This window comes from Acanthochromis polyacanthus, chromosome 1, assembly GCF_021347895.1.
Source record: "Acanthochromis polyacanthus isolate Apoly-LR-REF ecotype Palm Island chromosome 1, KAUST_Apoly_ChrSc, whole genome shotgun sequence".
NCBI lineage: Eukaryota > Metazoa > Chordata > Actinopteri > Pomacentridae > Acanthochromis > Acanthochromis polyacanthus.
In genome coordinates this window covers 36,349,280-36,367,200 of record NC_067113.1, presented here as the reverse complement: position 1 = coordinate 36,367,200, position 17,921 = coordinate 36,349,280, and the positions used below count along the sequence as shown (strand labels likewise).

Here is a 17,921-nt window from a genome sequence, read left to right as displayed (position 1 = left end):
CTTTCTTTCATACTTTAAAAATCTTCCATGTGTACTTCATCCATCGAGGTTCCTCTGGTCTCTCAGCTATGAAGATTTTCCTGGTTAACTTTAGGGATGTTGGAGATGGAGTAGAGATGTCAGATTTATGTGAAGCACCATCAATTCCATCAGGTTGGACCGGTCCAAAGTAGTGAAAATGTAGGGGTGTGAAATAATGGTTTAATCCGGGAATGTTGTTGATGGGCAACTTTTGATGAAAGAAACACCAGAGACTGATGAGAACAGATCAAACAGCTGATCCCCCAGAACACCTGAACGTACAGACCAAACATGGAGCTTTGTCCTGAACAAAAAGAAACAGGAACGATGTTGGTCGAAATACAATTCAATTCAATTCAATTTTATTCATATAGCACCAATTACAGGTCAAATTCTCTCAAAATGCTTGAGACAACATGAACCACAACAATTTTTATATCTATCCTCCAAAAGTTCCATAAATTTTATATAAACACGATCAGAGGAATGTTTATCCAGAAAACCCAGTGAAGTACTGCATCTGTGGTTCTTTAGTTCCTCTGCAGTAACTGTGGTTCTGGTTGCAGGTCAGCGGTGTGGGTCAGGATGTGGCCCGGATGTGGGAGATGGCGATCCAACACGCTCTGATGCCGGCTGTTTCCACTGGAATCTGTCACAGTTCCCATCGCAGTGGACACAGTAAGAACCGAACTTCATCCACCTGAGCATTTTAATCTGTAGTGTTCGTCTAATATTTAAATTTTCTAACCAATGTTAGTTTACTGAAGCTAAAAATGTGGCTAACAGTTAAAAATGTTAACTAAAAGTGTGGCTCATTGTTGAAAGTGTTAGATACAAATGTGGTTCACATTTAAAATTTTTATCTAAAAATGTGATTAACAGTTAAAACATTAGATAGAAGTGTAGCTAACCATTGAAAATGCTTGTTAAAAGCAAATATCAAACTATTGGGAACTCTTCATAATGTATAAACAGTGGTGTTAGCTAAAAGTAAGGCTAACAGTTGAAAATGTTAGGTATTAGAGTGGCTAACACTTAAAAGTTTTAGCTAAAAATATGATTAACAGTTAAAAATGTTAACCAAAAGTGTGGCTAACAGAAGTTTTAGCTAAAATAGTGGCTCATAGTTAAAGGTTTTAGCTAAAAGTGTAGCTAACAGTTGAAAATGCTTTTAGCAGCAAATATCAAACATATGGAAATTGTTAGCTATCATAACGTGTAAACTGTTGAAAGTGTTAGCTAAAAGTAAGGCTAACAGTTGAAAATGTTAGCCAAAAGCGTTGCTAACTGTTGATAATAGTGGCTAAAAGTGTGACCACCAGCTGAAAGTGTTAGCTATAACACACGATAAATAGTTGGTATTTGCTAGCATTTGCAGTGAGGCTAACAGTTGGAAATGCTTGTTAAAAGCAAATATCGAACAAATGGAAATTGTTAGCTATCAAACATCTAAACCGTTGAAATTGTTAGCTACAATGAGGCTCACAGAATCAGATGATGGGTTTTGGGTTTGAATATTTTCAGATGTTGAGGTTTCATAAATCTTCCCTGCAGCTGAAAGAAAATAAATCTCAACATGAATGAAACTGTGGAACAACGTGAGCCTCTGAGCTGCTTGGTGGTGGAATAAAGTCGACTGGCGGACGCTCTGCTGTGTTTCTGTGAATGCAAATGTGTGTTTTCTTTGTGAATTGTGCTGCAGACTCAGATCCTCTCAGGGCCGAGGACACCCACACAAACCCATCAGAGATATTTCAGGCCTCCTGACGTCAAACCGCTCATGACTAACAGCTCGCTGCGTCGCACCGTTCAGACTGAAATAATACAAATCTGCTCCCAGTTATTCCATATTTAGGAAACCCAGCGCTGCTGGTTCTTTATCAATAGAAGCGATCAGCTTGTGCTTCAGTCTGATTGTGTTTGTGTCTCATGAACAGAGGAGGTCTCCATCAGCATTTCTGTCTCCAACTGCCAGATCCAGGAGAACGTGGTGAGAAATCACTCAAACACATATCTGGAATATTTTAGTTTCATTATTCTAGTTTTTATCCTCCTGTCCTCCTAATAATTAGTTCCTGAACCTCTGATGTTTCTAATTCTGTCCAACCTGAGGACTTCTAATATCCTGACATTTAACAGGAAGTGCTCTGTTTTTATTAGAAATATATCAATAAATCTGGGATTGATCCATTCTTGGTCAGATATTTATCAAAATCAATCACTAGACATTTTCATCTTTCACCAGTGCTCCTGGTGATAGCAGATCTGTAATAATAATAATAATACTAAAAATAATAATCTTTATTATAGAGTGTCTTCTAAAATCCCATTTCCAAAAAGCTTTAACACAACAGCAAAAATAACACAACAACGTGTTATAAAAGTTTGTTTCAGAAGAAACTAAAACTTTCTTAGTTTCTGTTTTTTATCGTTTTTATTTTTAAACAAAAAAAATCTGTCTCTATTAGAAATTACTTTGAGTCATTGTGATTTTTTTGTCTTTTTGAAGATATTTTTGAGGCAATTTCACTCTTTTTGTGAAAAATGTAAGGCATTTTCATGATTTATTGTCAATTTGACCAACTTTTAATCCATATTAAACACAGTTTGACTGATATCAAAGATTTATTGTCAGTTTGAACAGATTTTGATGCTTTTGAAGAAATTCTGGGCAAATTTTAAAGACATTCATAGTCTAAACTGAGTCACTGCAAATCATTTTTGTCATTTTGAAGAAATTTTTAACACATTTTATGGCATTTCAAACAGATTTTGAGTCATTTGGCATTTTTAAAGAAACTGAGTGAGTGGAAAAAAAAATGTTATTGTGTAATAATTTTTTGTCATTTTTAAGCGTTTTGACTCAATTTAAGCAAATTTTGAACAATTTTGAAGATTTTCTTTTGAGATTTGAAGAAAATTTAATGCCTTTCAGACCATTTTGAGTCATTTTAAAGATTTTTTTGGCAATTTGAACAAATTTGAATCCGTATTGAACAAATTTTGAATGAAATTAAAGATTTTTCATCAGTTTGTAAAAATAAGATGCATTTTGAACATATTTTTGAGTCATTCTCAGGATTTTTCTGTCCATTTGAACATATCACAATGCATCTGAACCCATGTTTGAGTCACTGTGAGCCCATTGCGGTTGGTTTTAGATGTTTCCTTGCAGCAGAACGTTGAGGCGTCTTAGAACCAGGATAAAGGCTCATTCTCTGAACTCAGGATGCTCACGCTTTAGAAAGCTTTCTGTCACCTCGGACTCATTTGCATGTGAAGCCTCAGGGCTGCAGACTTTCTGAATATTTCCATCATAAAGATTTCCTCACATGTCTGCAAACTCTATTGATGCGAGAGAAGTGGCGGCAGCAGAGAACAGCGAGTCCCGTCTCCACCTTCATCTCCAAGGTGAGCACGTCTTCGAGCACCTCGAACAGAGATTACTGTGATTACTCACTCAGCCAAACCGTCTCCATGGCGACGGTGGTAATTAGGCAGCGCGCTCAGCGGAGGGGGAGGAGGGTTATAATATTGTATTTCTGTCCTCTCTGCTCGAGGTGTGATATTAGGCTGTCAGCTAACGGGGAGGAGAGGGAGACGTGATTACAGACAAATGAAGGAGAAAATATTTTGCAGTTTTGGTGTCAAAGCTGTAGCAGATCCCTGACGGCGTGGAGCTACACCGAGGGAGGCTGTCGGCTCACAGAAAGTTCCTCCGCCAGGTGATCCATTCAGGAAATTCACCTTTTTGTTGAGCCCGCTTTGTGTTAGCCACCTTAAGATCTAAAGAGTCTCAACAACCCACAGCCTCAAACCTTAAAGCTCTAAGGACTGAACACCCTGCAGACTCAAACCTTAAAGATCTAAAGACTGAACACCCTGCAGACTCAAACCTTAAAGATCTAAAGACTGAACACCCTGCAGACTCAAACCTTAAAGATCTAAAGACTGAACACCCTGCAGACTCAAACCTTAAAGATCTAAGAACTGAACACCCTGCAGACTCAAACCTTAAAGATCTAAAGACTGAACACCCTGCAGACTCAAACCTTAAAGATCTAAGGACTGAACACCCTGCAGACTCAAACCTTAAAGATCTAAAGACTGAACACCCTGCAGACTCAAACCTTAAAGATCTAAAGACTGAACACCCTGCAGACTCAAACCTTAAAGATCTAAGAACTGAACACCCTGCAGACTCAAACCTTAAAGATCTAAAGACTGAACACCCTGCAGACTCAAACCTTAAAGATCTAAAGACTGAACACCCTGCAGACTCAAACCTTAAAGATCTAAAGACTGAACACCCTGCAGACTCAAACCTTAAAGATCTAAGGACTGAACACCCTGCAGACTCAAACCTTAAAGATCTAAGGACTGAACACCCTGCAGACTCAAACCTTAAAGATCTAAGAACTGAACAACCTGCAGACTCAAACCTTAAAGATCTAAGAACTGAACAACCTGCAGACTCAAACCTTAAAGATCTAAGAACTGAACAACCTGCAGACTCAAACCTTAAAGATCTAAGAACTGAACAACCTGCAGACTCAAACCTTAAAGATCTAAGGACTGAACAACCTGCAGACTGAAACATTAAAGATCTAAGAACTGAACAACCTGCAGACTCAAACCTTAAAGATCTAAGAACTGAACAACCTGCAGACTCAAACCTTAAAGATCTAAGAACTGAACAACCTGCAGACTCAAACCTTAAAGATCTAAAGACTGAACACCCTGCAGACTCAAACCTTAAAGATCTAAGAACTGAACACCCTGCAGACTCAAACCTTAAAGATCTAAGAACTGAACAACCTGCAGACTCAAACCTTAAAGATCTAAGAACTGAACACCCTGCAGACTCAAACCTTAAAGATCTAAGAACTGAACAACCTGCAGACTCAAACCTTAAAGATCTAAGGACTGAACACCCTGCAGACTCAAACCTTAAAGATCTAAGAACTGAACAACCTGCAGACTCAAACCTTAAAGATCTAAGGACTGAACAACCTGCAGACTCAAACCTTAAAGATCTAAGAACTGAACAACCTGCAGACTCAAACCTTAAAGATCTAAGGACTGAACAACCTGCAGACTCAAACCTTAAAGATCTAAGAACTGAACACCCTGCAGACTCAAACCTTAAAGATCTAAGAACTGAACAACCTGCAGACTCAAACCTTAAAGATCTAAGAACTGAACAACCTGCAGACTCAAACCTTAAAGATCTAAGAACTGAACACCCTGCAGACTCAAACCTTAAAGATCTAAGAACTGAACAACCTGCAGACTCAAACCTTAAAGATCTAAGGACTGAACAACCTGCAGACTCAAACCTTAAAGATCTAAGGACTGAACAACCTGCAGACTGAAACATTAAAGATCTAAGGACTGAACAACCTGCAGACTCAAACCTTAAAGATCTAAGGACTGAACAACCTGCAGACTCAAACCTTAAAGATCTAAGAACTGAACAACCTGCAGACTCAAACCTTAAAGATCTAAGAACTGAACAACCTGCAGACTCAAACCTTAAAGATCTAAGAACTGAACAACCTGCAGACTCAAACCTTAAAGATCTAAGGACTGAACAACCTGCAGACTGAAACATTAAAGATCTAAGGACTGAACACCCTGCAGACTCAAACCTTAAAGATCTAAGAACTGAACAACCTGCAGACTCAAACCTTAAAGATCTAAGGACTGAACAACCTGCAGACTCAAACCTTAAAGATCTAAGGACTGAACACCCTGCAGACTCAAACCTTAAAGATCTAAGGACTGAACACCCTGCAGACTCAAACCTTAAAGATCTAAGGACTGAACAACCTGCAGACTCAAACCTTAAAGATCTAAGGACTGAACAACCTGCAGACTCAAACCTTAAAGATCTAAGGACTGAACAACCTGCAGACTCAAACCTTAAAGATCTAAGGACTGAACAACCTGCAGACTCAAACCTTAAAGATCTAAGAACTGAACAACCTGCAGACTCAAACCTTAAAGATCTAAGGACTGAACAACCTGCAGACTGAAACATTAAAGATCTAAGGACTGAACAACCTGCAGACTCAAACCTTAAAGATCTAAGGACTGAACAACCTGCAGACTGAAACATTAAAGATCTAAGGACTGAACACCCTGCAGACTCAAACCTTAAAGATCTAAAGAGACTCAAAAAAGACTCAGATTAGAAATGACTCAAATATTGTTTAAAATGCCACAAAATTTGTTTAAATGTGTCATAATTTGTTCAGAATTACAAGAAAAATCTTTACAATGACTCAGAAATATGTTCAAAATGCATCTTTTTTTAAATTGACAAAAAGATTCAATTTCACTCAACATTTGTTCAGTATGCATCCAGATTAATTCAAACGGGCCAAAAAAATCTTTAAAATGTCTTAACTTTTGTTGAAATGCATCAAAGTTTGTCCAATATTTGTTCAAACCAACAAAAAAACTAAAATTTAGCCATTATTTATAAGAAAATTTTAGAATGACCCCGCCTGGTGAAACGTCTTCAAGGAACTTCCAGGGAAGTCCATTTTTTTTTCTACTGAAGCTCCTACAACTATAATAGTGTACAAAAAAGTCCAGAAAACAGATTGAGCATCCAAGAGAAAATAAATAATCTGGATTTAAAGATAGTCTGAGCAGACCTCAGGTGTTCCAGGAAGTTTGTTCCACAGGTGAAGAGCATCGGAGCCGAATGCTGCTTCACTTGTCCTGTTCTAAACACCTCCTGCTCTGCTCCCAGACCTCCTGCAACACTTTTTGTGAACATCAGCTCCATCTGGGGTGAATCTCCTAAACTGTGTCCAAACAGCAACACCTGAACTGGAAATTCACTTTGGGAAAAAAGAAGAAGTCGTCATAAATCTGTAGAGCCAGACGGAAAACCTTCACCTCAGAGCTTCAGAACATTACAGTAGAACATCCTGCACCTGTCTGTGTTGTGTTTCTACTCTGCATAATAGACATCTGAGGGACGAATCCATAACAACCACCTGGTTAATGCTGACAAAAGCAAACAAATGTATTCAAAATGACTCAATATTTGTCCAACATGACAGAAATCTGTCCACAGGGACTCAGAACTTCTTCAAAATGTTTCAACATTTGTCTAAAAAAACAAGAACTCAATCAGAACCACTCAGACACTGATCCAAAAAGACCTTAAATGAGTCAAAAGTGTCAGAACCCTGGTCCATGATGACTCTAAACCAAAAACCTGTCCTACATAATGTGAACCGTTGTGTTTCCAGGACATCAACTCAGTTTATCAGATCTTCCCAGACGAGGTTCTCGGATCGGGACAGTTTGGTATCGTTTACGGAGGTAAAGCTCACCGGCAGTTTAAGTATTTTAAACCTCTGAGTCACTAAAATGTCAGAAAATTACAAAAAATTGCAAAAACAAGTCTTGTTTTGTCCAAAAACATTCAGTTTACATCACAGAGGGAAACCCTCTGTGTCTGTGTGTTACTTGCTGCAGGGAAACACAGGAAGTCCGGCAGAGACGTCGCAATAAAGATCATCGATAAACTGAGATTCCCCACAAAACAGGAGAGTCAGCTACGCAACGAGGTGGCAATACTGCAGGTACACAACACACACACACTGCTGCTGCAGGTACACAACACACACACACACACACACACACTGCTGCAGGTACACAACACAGACACACTGCTGCAGGTACACAACACACACACACTACTGCAGGTACACAACACACACACACTGCTGCAGGTACACAACACACACACACACTGCTGCAGGTACACAACACACACACACACACACTACTGCAGGTACACAACACACACACACTGCTGCAGGTACACAACACACACACACACTGCTGCAGGTACACAACACACACACACACACACTGCTGCAGGTACACAACACACACACACTACTGCAGGTACACAACACACACACACACTGCTGCAGGTACACAACACACACACACACACTGCTGCAGGTACACAACACACACACACTGCTGCAGGTACACAACACACACACACACACACACACACTGCTGCAGGTACACAACACACACACACTGCTGCAGGTACACAACACACACACACTGCTGCAGGTACACAACACACACACTGCTGCAGGTACACAACACACACACACTGCTGCAGGTACACAACACACACACTGCTGCAGGTACACAACACACACACACACACACACTGCTGCAGGTACACAACACACACACTGCTGCAGGTACACAACACACACACACTGCTGCAGGTACACAACACACACACACACACACACTGCTGCAGGTACACAACACACACACTACTGCAGGTACACAACACACACACACTGCTGCAGGTACACAACACACACACACACACACACTGCTGCAGGTACACAACACACACACACTACTGCAGGTACACAACACACACACACACACACACTGCTGCAGGTACACAACACACACACACACACACACACTGCTGCAGGTACACAACACACACACTGCTGCAGGTACACAACACACACACACTGCTGCAGGTACACAACACACACACACACACACACACTACTGCAGGTACACAACACACACGCACTGCTGCAGGTACACAACACACACACTGCTGCAGGTACACAACACACACACACACACTGCTGCAGGTACACAACACACACACACACACTGCTGCAGGTACACAACACACACACTGCTGCAGGTACACAACACACACACACACACTACTGCAGGTACACAACACACACACACTGCTGCAGGTACACAACACACACACACACACTGCTGCAGGTACACAACACACACACACACACACACTGCTGCAGGTACACAACACACACACTGCTGCAGGTACACAACACACACACACACACTGCTGCAGGTACACAACACACACACACACACACTGCTGCAGGTACACAACACACACACTGCTGCAGGTACACAACACACACACACACACTGCTGCAGGTACACAACACACACACACACACACTGCTGCAGGTACACAACACACACACACACACACACACACACTACTGCAGGTACACAACACACACACACTGCTGCAGGTACACAACACACACACACTACTGCAGGTACACAACACACACACACTGCTGCAGGTACACAACACACACACACACACTGCTGCAGGTACACAACACACACACACACTACTGCAGGTACACAACACACACACACTACTGCAGGTACACAACACACACACACACACACACACACTACTGCAGGTACACAACACACACACACACACTACAGACACTCACACAGACAGACAGCTTCCTGCAGTGAACGTCTTCATTACCGTGGTAACTCTGTGGGGGTGTGACATGAAAATATTGCAGCTCTGCAGCTAAAACACTAAGAACATCAGCTGACAGAAAGACAGACAGGCAGGCAGACAGACAGACAGGTTACAGACAGACAGACAGACAGACAGACAGGTTACAGACAGACAGACAGACAGGTTACAGACAGACAGACAGACAGACAGACAGGTTACAGACAGACAGACAGGTTACAGACAGACAGACAGGTTACAGACAGACAGACAGACAGACAGACAGACAGACAGACGGACAGACAGACAGGTTACAGACAGACGGACAGACAGACAGGTTACAGACAGACAGACAGACAGACAGATTACAGACAGGCAGACAGACAGACAGACAGACAGGTTACAGACAGACAGACAGACAGACAGGTTACAGACAGACGGACAGACAGACAGGTTACAGACAGACAGACAGACAGACAGACAGGTTACAGACAGACAGACGGACAGACAGACAGGTTACAGACAGACAGACAGACAGACAGACAGGTTACAGACAGACAGACAGACAGACAGGTTACAGACAGGCAGACAGACAGACAGACAGACAGGTTACAGACAGACAGACAGACAGACAGGTTACAGACAGACGGACAGACAGACAGGTTACAGACAGACAGACAGACAGACAGACAGGTTACAGACAGACAGACAGACAGGTTACAGACAGACAGACAGACAGACGGACAGACAGACAGGTTACAGACAGACAGACAGACAGGTTACAGACAGACAGACAGACAGACAGACAGGTTACAGACAGACAGACAGACAGACAGACAGACAGACAGACAGACAGACAGACAGACGGACAGACAGACAGGTTACAGACAGACATGTTTCTAGTTTGATCAGCTGATCATTGTGACTAAAGAAGGTTGTAATACTGTTGCTCCTCATGATTAAAGTTTTTTTTATGGTGTTTCTCCTCGTCCTGCAGAGTCTTCACCATCCAGGAGTGGTGAACCTGGACTGCATGTTTGAGACTCCAGAGCGAGTGTTTGTGGTGATGGAGAAGCTCCATGGAGACATGTTGGAGATGATCCTGTCCAGTGAGAAGGGCCGACTGCCGGAGAGGATCACCAAGTTCTTGGTCACACAGGTGGAGCTTCACTGGAGCTAACTAGAACCAGATATAGCCACTCTAACTAACTAGAACCACCACTATAACTTGCTATAACTAACTAGAACCGGATATAACTACTATAACTAACCTCTAACTAGAACACCCACTGTGACTAGATATAGCTAGTTCTATGACCATACATGTGTCCAAAATCCATTGGAAATTTTCAAAATGAATCAAAAAATCTTAGAAATGACTCAGAAATCTCTTTTTCAAAACGACAAAAAAGTCTTCCAGAAGTTTCTAGTGTAAAGATGAACAGAGAGTCAGCAGGTCTCAGATGGAGGTTGCAATCTGAACATCCAACATTTAAATGGTAAATGGTTGTATTTATATAGCGCTTTTATCCGAAGTGCTTTACATGATGATACATCACATTCATAAATCTTCAAACACACAGGACGTCTGAGTCTGGAGGAGACGATGGATGGACGAGGGTTTCTGAGTCTGCAGCAGAAAGAAATGATCTAAAGAATCCCAAAGGAAATCTTTCAGCAGATAATTTGTTTTCTAAGTAATATCTGGTGAAACAATTTCCCTCCTAATGAGCCTGAAACAGCCTCAGGATATGTTACGATCCAGTGAATCAAACAGAGGAGAGGTAGTTGTAGCTGCTGTTTGTACAGAATTATTTCTCTGTTATCATGATGTGTCCGTCCTAAACTGACCTGTTCACCAGATCTTCACCTCAGAAACCCTCCAGTCGTCTCTCTTGTCATATTTAAACAAGTCCGGCTGTGACTCATGCTAGGTTCCTGCATACAGCAGCTATATGTTCTTCAACAATCCCTCACGTCAGTTTTCTGATGTATGATTGACGTTATGAGGACGAGTTCCCACAATAAGAGTTATGTAAGGTCACATTCAGAGACGCACAATGAAAAGGTCTGAAGTGTTTCTTTAAGTGCTGAAGAAAAAGAAACGTTCAGAAACAGACATTTGGCTTCACAAGGTTCATCTGCAGAATCAGTTAAAGACTGTCCAGGTTGATCTTCAGTTAGTCTGATAAATGGAGAAGCTACAGGCAGATACCAGTAATCTGAATGGATCAGATAAATCTCCAACATGAAGCAGCTTCTAACTTCTAACACCAACATCTAGACCTCTATGAACATCTAGACCTCTATGAACATCTAGACCTCTATGAACACCTAGACCTCTATGAACACCTAGACCTCTATGAACATCTAGACCTCTATGAACATCTAGACCTCTATGAACATGTAGACTTCTATGAACATCGAGACCTCTATGAACACCTAGACCTCTATGAACACCTAGACCTCTATGAACACCTAGACCTCTATGAACATCTAGACCTCTATGAACACCTAGACCTCTATGAACATTTAGACCTCTATGAACACCTAGACCTCTATGAACACCTAGACCTCTATGAACACCTAGACCTCTATGAACATCGAGACCTCTATGAACACCTAGACCTCTATGAACACCTAGACCTCTATGAACACCTAGACCTCTATGAACACCTAGACCTCTATAAACATCTAGACCTCTATGAACATCTAGACCTCTATGAACACCTAGACCTCTATAAACACCTACACCTCTATGAACATCGAGACCTCTATGAACACCTAGACCTCTATAAACACCTAGACCTCTATAAACACCAAGACCTCTATGAACACCTAGACCTCTATAAACACCTAGACCTCTATGAACATCTAGACCTCTATGAACACCTACACCTCTATGAACATCGAGACCTCTATGAACACCTAGACCTCTATGAACACCTAGACCTCTATAAACACCTAGACCTCTATGAACACCTAGACCTCTATGAACATCTAGACCTCTATGAACACCTAGACCTCTATAAACACCTAGACCTCTATGAACATCTAGACCTCTATGAACACCTAGACCTCTATAAACACCTACACCTCTATGAACATCGAGACCTCTATGAACACCTACACCTCTATGAACATCGAGACCTCTATGAACACCTAGACCTCTATAAACACCTAGACCTCCATGAACACCTAGACCTCTATGAACATCGAGACCTCTATGAACACCTACACCTCTATGAACATCGAGACCTCTATGAACACCTAGACCTCTATAAACACCTACACCTCTATGAACATCGAGACCTCTATGAACACCTACACCTCTATGAACATCGAGACCTCTATGAACACCTAGACCTCTATAAACACCTAGACCTCCATGAACACCTAGACCTCTATGAACATCTAGACCTCTATGAACACCTAGACCTCTATAAACACCTAGACCTCTATGAACACCTAGACCTCCATGAACATCTAGACCTCCATGAACACCTAGACCTCTATAAACACCTAGACCTCTATGAACACCTAGACCTCTATGAACACCTAGACCTCTATAAACATCTAGACCTCTTTGAACATCTAGACCTCTATGAACACCTAGACCTCTATAAACACCTACACCTCTATGAACATCGAGACCTCTATGAACACCTAGACCTCTATGAACATTTAGACCTCTATGAACACCTAGACCTCTATGAACATCTAGACCTCTATGAACACCTAGACCTCTATGAACATCGAGACCTCTATGAACACCTACACCTCTATGAACATCGAGACCTCTATGAACACCTAGACCTCTATAAACACCTAGACCTCTATGAACACCTAGACCTCTATGAACACCTAGACCTCTATAAACATCTAGACCTCTATGAACATCTAGACCTCTATGAACACCTAGACCTCTATAAACACCTACACCTCTATGAACATCGAGACCTCTATGAACACCTAGACCTCTATAAACACCTAGACCTCTATAAACACCTAGACCTCTATGAACACCTAGACCTCTATAAACACCTAGACCTCTATGAACACCTAGACCTCTATGAACACCTAGACCTCTATAAACACCTAGACCTCTATGAACACCTAGACCTCTATGAACATCTAGACCTCTATGAACACCTAGACCTCTATAAACACCTAGACCTCTATGAACATCTAGACCTCTATGAACACCTAGACCTCTATAAACACCTAGACCTCTATGAACATCGAGACCTCTATGAACACCTACACCTCTATGAACATCGAGACCTCTATGAACACCTAGACCTCTATAAACACCTAGACCTCCATGAACACCTAGACCTCTATGAACATCGAGACCTCTATGAACACCTACACCTCTATGAACATCGAGACCTCTATGAACACCTAGACCTCTATAAACACCTACACCTCTATGAACATCGAGACCTCTATGAACACCTACACCTCTATGAACATCGAGACCTCTATGAACACCTAGACCTCTATAAACACCTAGACCTCCATGAACACCTAGACCTCTATGAACATCTAGACCTCTATGAACATCTAGACCTCTATGAACTCCAGGTTCTGGTTCCTACCAATGAGTCCTCATTAACATTTAGTATAAATATGTAAAACTGGAACCTTGTCTGATCAAACTTTCCACACATCAGACAGGTTTCTACACATTTTTGAAAGGTTTTAGTTATTTTTGGACAATCTTTACCTTCTTTTAGACAGATCTTGGACAGATCTCCAGTCTTTGTCTGGTCCAACTTTAACCTATCAGATTCTATTGATGTTAGAGTCTCAACAGGTGGAGAAATGTGGACCCAAGACTGTATTTTAGTGGAAACATGGATCCATCCATAGATATACACTTACAGGAACTTGATGGAGACACTAGACCAGCCTGGATTGGAAAACCTTGCACTTTTTCCCCCTTTTCTAAGGACTAATAATTATTAATTACTGTCAGTTTGGACAAGTTTCAGGTCAGTCGTGACACATGTAAAGTAACTATTGGACAAATTTCAAGTCATTTTGAATCATTTTGGACATTTTGAAATAATTTTCAACAGATGTAATGTGAAAACAGAAAAAGACTGGAACCTGGAAACTTAGTTTTGGGTCCCAGAATAGGATTTATCTTTGTTTTTATTGTTTAAAGGGTAAAAACACAGAGAGCAACAGATAGTTCTCAGTAAATGTTGTTTTTGTGCTTCACCTACAGATTCTGGTGGCTTTACGTCATCTGCACTTCAAGAACATCGTCCACTGTGATCTGAAACCTGAGAACGTCCTGCTGGCGTCTGCAGACTCTTTTCCACAGGTACAGCATCTCTGTGTCCTTTACAGATGCTGTATGTATGTTTGTTTATTGTGTCTACAGTCTACCTATATACTGACCTGTGTTATGTTGATGTTGAACTTTATGGACACCAGCCTGGTTGGTAAACTTTGCACTTTTTTCCATTTTCCAAAGCCGGTAGTTAAAATGTGTCCTCTTCTGGGTCCATTCAATCATTCTGATGTGATGGAAACTATTCTGTCTGAGTCCTCACTGCATTGCATCGTGTTTTTTTTTTATTTTCAAGGCCAGTAATTAATCATTACAATCATCTTGGACACGTTTCAGGTCATTTTGGACATAAGTTAAGACATTTTGGACAAGTTTTAAGTAATTTTGGACAATTTTGAAGATTTTTTTTAAACCAAGTTTCAGTAATTTTGGACTCATTTAAAGGCATTTTTGACAAATTTCAATACATTTTTAAAAAACAGTATTTTTGGACAACTTTCCAGTCATTTTGGACAATCGTTACCTTCTTTTAGACAATTTTTAGACAGATTTCCAGTCTTTGTCTGTTCAAACTTTTCACACATCAGGTTCTACTGATGTTAGACCCTCAGCAGTTGGAGAAATGTAATGTCAACCAAAGACTGGATTTTAGTAGAAACATGGATCCATCCATAGATATACCCTTACAGGAACTTTATGGAGACACTAGACCAGCCTGGTTGGAAAGTTTTGCACTTTCTTCCATTTTCAAGCTTTAAAGCCTTAATCTAGCTTCTGGGGGTGAAAATTCTCAGGACTGAAAGCAAATCAAATTCTTCAGATTCAGTCAAAATATTTAACAGAACTTGATTGTTCTTTTTAAAAATCCTACACAGTATGTTTTAATTTGCAGATGTTTTAAATTAATTTAGGTGTATTTGACTCAGAAATAGGTGGAAATATGCAGAAGACCTGTGTTTGAAATCTGATTCAGAACTGTTTTAGGTCCCTGAATACATCATTTTATGTCTACCTGTATAGCTTTACTGACAGACAGTGAAAATAGTTTGGAAATTCCAGGGAACAGAGAACAGAATGACTTTAGATAAATGATCCGGCCGACTGGGATTCAAACTGAGGACTCGCTGTTCAGGCATTACCTTCTAGAAGCATCAGACATCGTTAAAACCTCTGAAGAAGTCTGAATATGGAGCTGTGAGTTACAGACTGTGCTGGTAGGAGGTGATGCAAACAGAAAAACACTCATAAAAACATACATGAGAGTAGAAGAGGTGAAACGGTGAATCCAGCGAACGCAGACAGATGCAGACGGTCCATTAGCCGTCAGCTATTAGCAGCTTCAGGCTCCACAAATAGCTGTTAGTGTCTGACAGACGAACCTCTAATGATGCTGCAGGGTTCCTCACTTTACTGTCTCTGAAATATCACGAAACAAACAGAATGCAAATGTAAAGGAGAGGCAGTTCGGTGCTTTAAGTCAGAGAGCCTTTAAAAACCCAGAGACGTCTTTAGGAAACAGCTTCTTCTTACTTTTCTCAAGAAGTAGAAACTCTGCGCTGATGTGACTTAAATCTCCCGTGAAACTCATTAACTCTTCAGAAAACGTCAAAAATCACCTGAAAAACTACATTTGAGAAAGTTTTGTTGAATTTCCATTAATCTCTTCTACAGTGGCACTTTAAAACGTGCATAAAATATGTTATTAATACTATTTAGCGTAATTATGTTGTACATAATTAATCAAGTTCAATTTTGACATGAGCCCCATTGAATGGAATCAATAACATCAGATATGCAGACGACACCGTGTTGCTCACCAATAATATGTAATCACTGTAGGAGATGATAGACTCTCTGCATCAGATGTAAAACACATGGGATGGAGTTAAATAACAGAAAGATCAGCCTGGATTGGAGATTTTTTTGCCGTCTTTCCATTTTTAGGGCCCAAAAAGTATTTTATTTTCACATTTTCTACAACTTTTAGTCATTTTTGTACAAGTTTTAAATAATTTTGGACACATTTTAAGTTGTTCTGAGCAAAATTTTGGTTATTTTGAACAGATTTCTAGTCAAAATAACAAAAAACTAGAACATTGTCTTTCCCCACATCAGGTTCTACTGATGTTACAGCCTCAACAGGTGGAGAAATGTGGACCAAAGACTGTATTTTAGTGGAAATATGGATCCATCTATAGATATACACTTACAGGAACTTTATAGAGACACTAGACCAGCCTGGATTGGAGGTTTTGCTCATTTTCCCCATTTTTAAGGACTGATAATGATTAATTTCAGGTCAGTTGTGACATATGTAATTACTGGACAAGTTTCAAGTCATTTTAAGTACTTTTGGATATTTTTAAGTTCTCAGTTGGAGAGAAAGAGTGACAAACCTACAGAATGCAGACAGAACAAATGATTTTGACAATTTAAAGTGTCAAAGTTTTGTTTCTCTAACCTACTGGTAGCTAGAAAGCTAACGTCACCTTAATGAGATGCAGTCAACAAGTTTCACGTCTGTGCCGTTAAAAATCCAGGACCTGATTCCCATTTATCTCCTGGTGCAGCGCTGCTCTGCTCCAGAGCTCCTGCAGCATCTGGAACACTTCAGCTCTGGAAACATGTCAGCTTCATCTGGCTGAGATGTTTTCACAGCACATCAGGAGGTTTCTTCTTCTTCAGCCTGACAGCTTCTGTAAAACAACACCGACCGGTCGAGGATGAGAAGAAGTCCAGGTTTCCATGGCGACGATGTGTCAGTCAAATCTAAAAAACGAGTCAGTCCGCCCACAGCTGAGGATCTACCTGGAGCATTCAGACCTGCAGTGACTCAGTTGAAGATGCTGAAGGTCTGCAGAAGATTCATCACAACATCGACATGAGCAGAGATTCAGCTCCGTCCTCCTCCTGAGTGTGTCTGAATCATCAGAGCTCCACTTCATCCAAACACTAATTCAGGTTTCTGTCACTTCTTCAGATCAGGAGATGTTGAAGTCAGAAGTTCTTACAGTGACTCAGTCTGTTCTTTAGGTGCTTTACCTCCATGGTGTTGTCAGCAGAGCATCTGGCTGATGCAGATCTACAGAGATGTGAAAGTCCATCTGAATTCAGTTAAAGAAACTTTTGGTGAACTGAAATCATACCATCTTCAACCAGTCGACTGTTTACAGAGGAAATGAAACAGCAACGTAATTTCAAAACGACTCAGAAATTGTCCAGATTTTTACAAATAAGTGTCTAAAACAGCATGTCAGACTTAGGATC

General features: G+C 40.7%; 1 protein-coding gene and 2 long non-coding RNA genes across 10 annotated transcripts in view; 1 reads left to right on the top strand and 2 right to left on the bottom strand.

Moving 5' to 3' along the window:
- prkd1 (protein kinase D1) overlaps positions 1-17,921 on the top strand; it is a 69,366-nt gene that overhangs the window by 35,751 nt on the left and 15,694 nt on the right. Inside the window, exons 12-17 of the mRNA XM_022205393.2 lie at positions 588-699; positions 1,959-2,011; positions 7,293-7,365; positions 7,522-7,628; positions 10,347-10,508; positions 14,586-14,684. Of these exons, the coding sequence (XP_022061085.2) occupies positions 588-699; positions 1,959-2,011; positions 7,293-7,365; positions 7,522-7,628; positions 10,347-10,508; positions 14,586-14,684 (606 nt within the window). The remainder of the gene's footprint in view (positions 1-587; positions 700-1,958; positions 2,012-7,292; positions 7,366-7,521; positions 7,629-10,346; positions 10,509-14,585; positions 14,685-17,921) is intronic.
- Positions 4,325-6,039, bottom strand: LOC127533888 (uncharacterized). 7 transcript variants are annotated; one of them, XR_007941772.1, is made up of 7 exons: positions 5,829-6,039; positions 5,712-5,750; positions 5,425-5,477; positions 5,322-5,385; positions 5,088-5,126; positions 4,996-5,048; positions 4,325-4,605 (listed from the first exon to the last, which is right to left on the bottom strand). It is a non-coding gene; the product is annotated as an uncharacterized LOC127533888 (long non-coding RNA). The 7 variants fall into 7 exon arrangements; XR_007941763.1 differs by lacking the exon at positions 5,425-5,477 and having other exon boundaries at positions 5,698-5,750; XR_007941773.1 differs by lacking the exon at positions 5,712-5,750.
- On the bottom strand, positions 11,624-14,214 carry LOC127533867 (uncharacterized). 2 transcript variants are annotated; one of them, XR_007941755.1, is made up of 7 exons: positions 13,880-14,214; positions 13,610-13,771; positions 13,148-13,447; positions 12,908-12,931; positions 12,608-12,673; positions 12,332-12,427; positions 11,624-12,097 (listed from the first exon to the last, which is right to left on the bottom strand). It is a non-coding gene; the product is annotated as an uncharacterized LOC127533867 (long non-coding RNA). The 2 variants fall into 2 exon arrangements; XR_007941749.1 differs by having other exon boundaries at positions 13,148-13,561; positions 13,742-14,214.